The sequence below is a fragment of the Echinops telfairi genome, unplaced genomic scaffold (assembly GCF_000313985.2).
Source record: "Echinops telfairi isolate 266 unplaced genomic scaffold, ASM31398v2 ScPeMD7_7400;HRSCAF=8409, whole genome shotgun sequence".
NCBI classification, from domain to species: domain Eukaryota; kingdom Metazoa; phylum Chordata; class Mammalia; order Afrosoricida; family Tenrecidae; genus Echinops; species Echinops telfairi.
Genome location: NW_022111300.1, coordinates 771110 through 780964, shown reverse-complemented (window position 1 = coordinate 780964; position 9855 = coordinate 771110). Strand labels below are relative to the sequence as shown.

Here is a 9855-nt window from a genome sequence, read left to right as displayed (position 1 = left end):
TTACAAAGGAGGAACTGATCACAAGGGTCTACATATAACCCCTCCCCCTGGGGGATGGACAATAGAAAAGTGGGTGAAGGGAGACATTGGTCAATGTAAGACATGAAAAGATAATAATAATTTATAAATTATCAAGGTTTCACGAGGGAGGGTGGGAGGGTGAGTGAAGGAGGGGAAAAATGAGGAGCTGATACCAAGTAGAAAGAAAATGTCTTGAGAAGGATGAGGGCAACAAATGTACACATGTGCTTGACACAATGGATGGATTGTGATGAGCTGTACGAGCCCCCAATACAAAGCTTTTTAAAAAAAGAAAGGAAGAAAATATGGATGCATAGCATCCAAAGGGCTGAAGGCTATGAGGGCAACAGCTGGTTGCCCAAAGGAATTCTGCAAGACCAAAGCGTCCAGTTACCAGCCTGTTGGCCTCTGCCCTACAGACTGGACTCACCAACCCCTTGGAATCATGGAGTAAGTCTTTACAATAAATCTCTGTGTATATTTGAGGGAAGGTAAAAGAATTGTTCAGGAGGTAAATGGTAAATGAAAGTTGTCCCCCACACTTTCAAATTGTGAATTAGGGGTTGGATTGGAGACCCAAAGCCCAACTGTAGACAACTGGATATCTTACAACCACCCCTCCGCCTTCCAGAAGGGTTACATGGAAGGGATGATTCAACCAACGTGAAGTAAAGCACCACTGGAACACACATCATTCCTCTAGTTCCTGAATGCTTCCTCCCACCCACTATCATGACCCAGTTCTACCTTACAAATCTGGCTAGACCAGAGAACATACATTGGCTTGTGACACATGGAATTCAGGAGACAAACCCCTCAGGAACAGTAATGGGAGTAGCAATATCATGAGGTAGGGGGATGGTCAGGGAAAGGAAAGAAAAGAGGAACCCATCACAAGGCTGGATATATACCCTCCCCCCCCATAAACGACCAAAACACATGGGTGAAGGGAGACAATGGACAGTGTTAGATACGAAATAATAGCACTGTATTGATCAATTGATCAAGGATTCATGAGGGTGGGATGGTGGAGGAGGGAGGGGGAAAAAGAGCTTATACCAAGGGGTCAAGTAGAAACTGTTTTGGAAATTATGTCAACATATGTACAAATATGCTTGATACAATCGATGTATGGAATGTTATGAGCTATAAGAACTCCCGATAAAATTTTAAATAAAAAATTTTAAAAGTGAGCTTCCTGTTGCTGATAATGCTGATCTGTTAGAACTTCAAAGTCTTAGAAAGAAGCATGAGTTTTTCTGCAGGCCCGCATTTACTGTGATCATTGTAAATGGCTACCTTGCTTCCTGCCAGGTGTCTTATTTATCTCCCAGACACATAAGACATTCGCAGGGGCAGGTAATAGAGGAAGGGAGGGAAATGAGTGAAAAACAGAGGCGAGTCACAGGTCTCCGTTCTCTCCTGAAAAGTCATGATCCAAGACTAAACCCCGGATTCTATTCGTTGTTACCCTCCCACAGTAGGCTTTTAATAGCTACTCTGGTAATGTCAGGTAGTCAGACAGGGCAGAGGTTGTTCCTCCCATGCCTGCGCAAGGCCCCCTACAGGAGCTTCAGAAGGAATCAGGAGGACCCTTTAACTGGGCATGCGCCAACTCAAACCCGCCCCACCCCCAGGTGGGCTTGATTCATCCAATGGGGTCAACCAATACCTTCGACCGCACCTCCCCAGCCAGAGGTCTAAAATACCTTGGCAGTGGGAAGGCCTGCCCTTTGGCCCTTGTGACCCTGCACCTGCAGGGGTCTCTCCGGTCTCAGGTCACCACGGGTGGGTGAACCCTCCTATGAGGTTGCTCATGTTCAGTGGTGAGCCCCAGCTCCGTTTTCGCGCAGTTTGGCTCACTTCCCCCCAAAAAGCATGTACTCTTTTTGAGACTGTAAAATCTGAAACTTTTCCCGTCCTTTCGAAAAACCCACTTGGATCACAAACCAGGCTTCGGCGTGAATCCTTTCTCGTGCACAGGAGAAACCTAAAAGCAATCACCACCAAGCGTTATGACATGAAAATGAACTCAAACTTAGTTACAGATAACCTCACACAACTTAACCCACTGCACTGGAAATTCAGAACATTCTATTACCCTCATCACACTCCTCCATCCCTCAGTAAAATAGGAGGAACTGTGAAGCGCACTTGATGGTGACCTCAATAATCTCTAGCAATTCTAAATACTGGCTAAGTTAATTAGTAGGCCAATTATCTGAATTTTAGGTTTTCTAAAATTCCTCCCCTCAATCAGTTCTAATACAGTGCAAGGGAACATGTAGGCGGCTAATATCAAGCTTGAAGATCTCTTTGGACAAATAGAAAAAAGCCGATTTGTAAATAAAGTAGAGGTAACAATATTCACACTTAAAATGTTCTTCCTCCCCATGCAATGATTTGGTGTAAGCATATCCCAGAAGTTAATTCCTCCTGGTGTTGGAGAGACCATTGAAGAATCCACCATGCTGGCTTCATCATCCCAGGGTTATTATTAAAGGCCATTAGATCAGGAGAGAGGCCATCTTGGTAACTAGGGCCCAGCAAGCAGAACAGCCAAGCAATGACTTTGCTAAGGAATAAGCAAAAAAGACACACTTTTCACACACACAGGGACCAGGAGTGGAGCTAGAAATTACAACACGAAAGAGACACGCTTCTGACCCCACACAGAAACACCTGCATAATACAAAGAAAGTGCTGAACACTAGCTCCCTTCGGTGGGGGAGGTGTGTGTGTGTGCCACCATGGTTACATTTCAGTGAGGGTTAATACCAAACACTGACCTTGGACCCTGTCAAACATAATAAAGGAAGTACAGAAATCACATTTTGGGAAGAGATGGCTGCGTGAAAAGCTGCTATGAAAAAATGAAAACAGGACCAATATAAGCATATTTTCTTTTATATACAAAAATGAAGGCCCAGAAAATGGTTTGTTGAAGTACCTACAGACAGGATGTCAACTTATTTTTCCCTTGCTTTGGTTAAAACAGCCTAGGAACATCGATCAGTTCCCCTTCAACTACCAGCGTATAAACACAGTGACAGGACTACTTTTAGTACACAACAACTTTTGAAATAACAATTAAATTAAACTAAATTAAACATCTGACCAATAAATAAATTCTTTAAAAGGCAGCATCTTCATCCTAAAACCTTGGGCATAACATCAATGCCAATTAAAAAAACAAAGCAAAATTTCTCCCACAATAGTAATTACAGGTGTAAATGCAACAAGCTATGAAATGAAGTTACTTTAATGTATCTTTGAAAAAAATCTAGCAACAAAAAAAATGAATTAAAAGTTGGTATTTTCCTAAAATTGTACATATTCTAAAAAACAGATTAGTATTTTATTATAGAACATAATTCAACCTATTATTGGCATTTCAATATATTCCTAAAGAAACAGTTAAAAGGAACATTTAGTACACCAAAACTGTAACAGAATTTTCACTCAAATTTGTGGCTAGGAAAAGCCAATCAACTTCTATTTAAAACTGTCACCTGTGATGAAATATAATTCAAAAACATAGGCATTTGGTCTGACAATCTTTAACATTGGTTAAAACACTCTGATGTTCACTGGTGATGGAAGTTACTTTAATCCAATGTGCAAAACGAGTGCAGCCATCTACTTTTACTTGAAATACATAAAACCTACAGTTCTACCTTATTTACACACTTAAGAGTCTACCTTTATTCATCAAGCATATTGCATCACTTTTAGGGATCTTACAGGTGCTGCCGAGAGCCGCAGGTTCGAAGGCTTTCTGGTAACTTATTCAAATGTGTTTGAAGAAGCATACCTGTGCTTGTTCTAGTTCTGATTGAAAATAAAAACCAAATCTCAAAAGCAATGAGCAATTACTTTGATCTATTAGATCTTGGGATTGCTCAAAATGTGGCAAGCCTTGCCCAGGCTCTAATTTACCCCCTACTATTCTCACTGGTGGCCCCGCTTTTGGCCAAAGAGCAGTGACCAAAAGATGGGGAACATTAAGAACTCAGCCGAAGGCCTCCATATCTAGGGGTTTGTTCAGCCTCTGGTACAACTTTCAGAGCAGGTATGGGACAATCCAAATGGAGAAATACCTCAGCAAAGCAACCATTATTTGTCCACACACACACACAAAGTGAAAACATGGATAAAAAATGAGCAAATCAAATATAAATGTAACACCAGTCTCTATTTTCTATATTTGCGCAGCGTTCGTGGTGCCAACTAACCACCGGGATTTTCTGCAGCTGTGTGGAGCACTTTTGTTATTAAAACTGCTGTTTTGACCGTAAGTCACATGTCGGTGTGATGAGCAAGAAATCAAGTTACTCAATCATGATTCTGTACGGTGCACTCACGGTGCAGCGTGAGTGGTTTAAAAAATGGACCAGAAGTTTCTCACTTCTAAACTAGACACCAGAGTTCTCAAATTAAAACCATTAAAAAAGGGGGTCGGGGTAGGAGGGCTAGAAAGAACTTGCTGGCAATGTTAATACTAGACCCCAGGCAGGGCAGTGGTTTGTTCAGAACCTAGGAAAAGTTTTAAAAATCCCTAACCCAGTACTGCCTTGAGCCCAGGAGGGTCCAGTGCCACGGCAATTTCTCTCCCACCCCCACGGGCATTTAGTGATTAGGATCCCAGTCCTCGTGATCTCCGCCTCCCGGGCAAAGAGCTCTGGTCCGTGACCTCTAGCTACAGGCGATCGTTTCCAGCTGCTGCTCCGCCTCGGCTGCCATGGCCGCTGCCTGCAGCTGCTCGGTTTCGCTCTGGATGGCACTGGGGGTCACCTGCTTCCGTTCGCTGTGCATATTGTTCTCGTGCCTTTTCAGATCGGAGGCCTTGGCAAAGGCCTTGGTGCAGGAGCCACAGACAAAAGGCTTTTCCCCTCTGTGTCTCCGTTCATGATCCTTGAGGTGGGACTTGTGTTTGAAGGCCTTGTCGCACATGTGGCAGGCGAAGGGTCTCTCGTTACTGTGGACCCGCTCGTGCTTCTTGAGGTCCGGGGCACGAATGAACGACTTCCCACACACCTCACAACTGTAAGGCTTGTAGCCCGTGTGGATTTTCAGGTGTTCTTTCAGGTGGGCCTGCGTGGTGAACCCTTTCGTGCACATTTCGCACACGAACGGCCGGTCGGCGGTGTGCAGTTTCTCGTGCTTCCGCAGCCGGCCTTCGTCGGAAAACGTCTTGCCGCAGGCTTGGCAGGCAATCTGCTCCCGGTGGTGCCCGTAGAGCAAATACTCAAACTTCATGTCGCTGGCGGCGGTCGTCCAGCCTGGGGTCTGTTCATCTTTCACTTCACTCATCCCATCATTAAAGGCTAAGGCCTGAGGGGTTTGGGAGCCCAGATCTTTCGACTCCGGGGTCTCCATGGATTCTACTTCTTGGCCATAGCAATTAACTTTGCGGACTTCCTCACTTCCCAGCTCTTTCAAAATCGCCTCCTGCACCCTGAGCGTCGTCGTGGGGGACTTGCCGTCCTCCTGGCTCGGGGGGGTGCCTTCCACCGTGCCCTCAGAAGGACTGTCGTCCTGGTCTCCGATTTCCTCCACATCGTCATCCTGCGGGTCGGCGGCATCGCCCAGGGGCCGGTTGATCTTCAGGCAGTACTTGCTCTTGGACTGGCCGTTGCTTTCCTCCGGACTGGAGACGTCCCGCTTTTGGGAACAGAGTTTATCCAAGAAGCGGATACCCAGGATCTGACCCGACGACATCATTAAGTTGACGTCTTCTTTTTTGACGGAAATCTTGGCTGTGTACATGTAGTTCAGGACCTCTTCAAATATATCTGAGCGAAGAAAATCGATTTCTATTACCGAAGAGCTATCGACCTCAAGTTTCTTGAAGAGCTTTTTAAAGTAGGTGCTGCAAGCGGCCAGGACACATCTGTGTGCTCGGAATTTCACATCTTCCACCACGATGGCAATATCACAAAATTCTCCTTCCAAACGTTGCTCGTTGAGTGTTTTCAGAAACAGAGTTTTATGATCATCGTCATTATATTTAATGGTTTCAGACATACTGATGAAAAACTCCTGCAAAGAAATGTGAAAAAGGAAGTTGGGTAAGTATACACGATAATTTTCCATATAGAAAACATAGCTAGATTAATTTAATATCTGACACAGTCCTGGTACCGAAAGACCTCAGGAAGTCAATGTTAAGAAATATGCCTGAGTACAAAAGCCTAGCCCCACCTTATGGACTTCCATATTTACTTCCGTTTACTTTCAGTTCACTAAGCATCGCACAGTAGTAGTTGCAGCAGTTGTAGTAGTGGAGTCTCAGGGCGGTGCAAATGGTTAATGCACTTGACTGCTAATCAAAATGCGGATGAAGTTTAAATCTACCCAGAAGTGCCTGGAAGAAAAACCTGGCAATTTGCTCCCCAAATATCAGCCACTAAAAGCCATACAGAGCAAAGCTCTATGGGCACTTACTGGGTTGTCATGAGTCCCACTCCATTCGATGGACACAACTTAATAAGGGGTGTGATGTACTATTAGCGCTACTTCAAGGATGAGGTCAGGAAATTACGCAGTGTTCAAGTAGGTCGAGGAGCTGGGTTTCTAATCCAAGCAATTCTGTTTCCTAACTACAGGAAATAATGACAAATAGCTCAACTTAAAAGTTTAAGAAACAAGGCAAGGGTTCTCTGGTCCTATCTGTTGTGTCTGGATGACAATTAAGGAAAATATCAATACTGCTCAGAACTATGCATCCTGACTGCTGTTGGATGCCAGAGCCTGCAGCACAAAAGAAAACCATGCTGAAGTAAATTCAAATAACTCTTTGCACATTGTGCTACTTCCACGAGCAGATGAGGCTCCAGCAACTGAGATCCACGGTTTTTCACTGGCTGCTTTTCTGAAGCAGATCATCAAGCGTTTCTTTCAAGTCCGGCTGAGTCTGGAAGCTCTCCTATAACTTGTTCACATTATAGCAACATGCAAGCCTCCACTGATCAGCCAGTGCTGACTGTGCCTGAGGTGCACTGGTCTCCTGCATGGAAGGGGGGATGGATTTCTCCCACTAAACACTGAGCAGAGATACAGATCATTGAGGCTACACCAGAAAAGGACATCGAGGCCAAAGGTCCATTAACAATTGTCTTCTAGTTTTCCCAGACCAGTCTTTGGCTACTTTTGGATGAGGGTATTTTATATGACCCTTGGAGAATTAGATGGCATTTGGGAAGACAGTGCAGGGCGGGCGTCCTTCTCCCTGATCAAAGGGCCACCAAGAACAGATGCACTTGGCCAGAGCCACAAGTATTCAGGTATCCTATAAGCAAAAGAGATTTATGACTGGCATAGAGGACGTGTTGCCATATTTAAGATATTATCTTTTAAAAATAATGTGATCTATACGGTTTCTATGGGAAAATGTTGCTTTCCTCTCATTCATCCAAGAATAAATGTGAGAATTCAACAAAGTATAAACATGGGGGAAATAAGTACCATCCCTAAAGAAGGAGAAATGCTAATGTGCAATCAAAACGTAAAGAGATATATTTAAAACAAACACCGAGTCATCATCTCAAGATTTAATATCCAAAGTTACAATTACCATGAACAACTGAAGGCTATTCTCTCAACGCTTTAAACACCAAATTCTTCAGAATACTTCTGACTAGTCACAAGCCAGATCTGCAAGAGAAAAGAGCAGACACAAGTGAGGGAGGTTCTTCCTCTATTCCAAATCCCAACCAAGAATGGTTTCAAGCTTTTAAAAAATTAACTCTCCTTTGTGGTCTTGCCACTTGCACATAGGAGGTGAGCACACAGGAGGGTAGCTGGGAGTGTCAGGCCCAGCTTTGAGCAAGTGTGAGCCGCCTGGGTAAGGATTGTAACGTGGGGCAGATTGATAAGCGGGACAGCAGAAGAATCACTAATGTCTCCTCCTAAGTCCACGTCAATATTTGCTCAGATGTTGACAGCCATAAAGATTAAGGGAAGGCCAATAAACACTCCTCACCTCCAGCATTTCCTGCTCTCCAGCCCCTAGGTGGTGCAAATGGTTAACACCTAAAAGGCTGAAAGTTTAAATTCAGAGGTACCTCAGAAGAAAACGACAAGTTTCTCCTCCTGGCAATACTCAACCATCAAAAACTCCATGAAACACAGTTGTCTTCTGACACACATTGGGTTACATGAGCAGGAACCAAGTGGCTTTTATGCAGCCTTCACATTTTGTATTGTTGTTCGGTGTTGTCGAGTCAGTTGGGACCCTATGAAATACTCCGTGGTCCTGCATCATATGCAGAATCGTTATTGCAGCGACCATGTCAATCCATCTCCTTGATGGTCTTTTTTGCTGATCACCTACTTTAGCAAGCAAGATGTCCTTGTCTAAGGCCCCATCTGTCCTAATCATGTGCAAAGTATGTGAAAGGAAGTATCTCACTTCCAAGGAGCATTCGGGTCATAATTCTTCCATGAGAGACATGTTTGTTCTTCCGCAGCCCACAATACTTCCAATTTTCTCTGCCAACACCATTATTCAAATGCATCGGTTCTCCTGGGTTTCTCCTAGTCATGGGAGTATATTTTTATAAACACAGAGAAGTTGTGTTTATAACTGTTTACACATAGCCAACAGTTAACATGGGAGGGAAGAGAACAGCGCCTTCCTTGCCACCCACTGTGTGTGATGTAACACACATCGGTTAAACCACACTGGTCTTTCAAACTACATTTGAGAGATCCTATTATTTTTACTTTAATCCCTGCAGGGAGGAGCGAAAAGTTTTTAGGTTGTGAGTTTAGTTAAAATAGCATTCTGTATTCTAATATCTGTATACTAATGTCTGAAAAACATTGAAAACTTCCTCTGCAGTGGCCACAAATGCATTGTTTGGTGTAGTTAAGAGCAAGTGACCAGGCTGTTATCGTCTTAATTTAAAAATTGCCATGCAAGACAGACACCTGGAAAATCATTTCAAAGTTCCCTCTTCAGAAAAATGAATTTGTTGAATGAAAATGAACTTGGCAAAATTACTTCTAAGGTTGTCTCCAACTCCAGCATCCTGTTTGTCCCTGCCTCCCTGGCCCCTGGAGGCAGCCTGGGTTATAATCGCCTCTACAGGGAAAGGGACCCAGGGAAAATTGTCTTCAGTGCCTAACTTTCCCTAGGTCTTGTGGGCTTGCAAGTGCTTGGGATGAGGAAGCACAGTGGGTTTATGGTAGCCATGGCAACACATTCGCGTGCTTAACATAATTTGGGGTGGGACTAGCTTTGCCATCCTACGCCCTCAATATGTCTGAGGACCTGCAGGGAAGATCGCACCATTTGTCTTATTAGTTGGATGTTCCGTTTGTTAAGTTCAGGTAAGTGTGTGCAGAAGTAAGAAGAGGTCGTACCTACTGCACAACGAGGATCAAATTAGTCTTTCCTAACGCTTCTGCAAAGCGCTGACACCCACTCCAACTACAGAGCAGGGGTGAGGAGTGGGTGCGGGTCCCTACAAGAGCCGAACTTCCAAAAACGGCAGCGGGCGCTTTCCCCACCCCTGCAGCCCGCGGCCATGGCCGCCGCCCGACTTCCCGGTTAAAAACTTTCAGCTTCGAGAGGGGAAGGCGGAATGGACGCAATGCACAAGCGAGGGCGCATTGGAGACTCGCGGCCCTCGGGGGGCGGGCGCGGGCAGGCCATTTGGATTCTTCCCGAAACAAAAGCTCCCGGCGCTCCGCTCGGACAGTGGCAAGAGGCCGCGGTCCCTTCCAGGTGCAGCTGGAGGCTGGGACCATGGGACCGCGGCGCGGGGCAGCGGAGCTGGGGTAGGCCGGACCCGAACCGGGAGCCACACAGCGCCCGGGAGCCGAGCC

The 9855-nt window shown here is 45.1% G+C and overlaps 1 protein-coding gene across 1 annotated transcript; it reads right to left on the bottom strand.

Moving 5' to 3' along the window:
• Positions 1–2912: 2912 nt before the first annotated feature.
• Positions 2913–8211, bottom strand: ZBTB14 (zinc finger and BTB domain containing 14). Its single transcript, XM_045296202.1, has 3 exons — positions 8006–8211; positions 7598–7677; positions 2913–6063 (listed from the first exon to the last, which is right to left on the bottom strand). The coding sequence occupies exons 2-3, from the start codon at positions 7598–7600 to the stop codon at positions 4717–4719; spliced, it is 1350 nt and encodes a 449-aa protein (XP_045152137.1). The 5' UTR covers positions 7601–7677; positions 8006–8211; the 3' UTR covers positions 2913–4716.
• Between the last annotated feature and the right edge of the window lie 1644 nt (positions 8212–9855).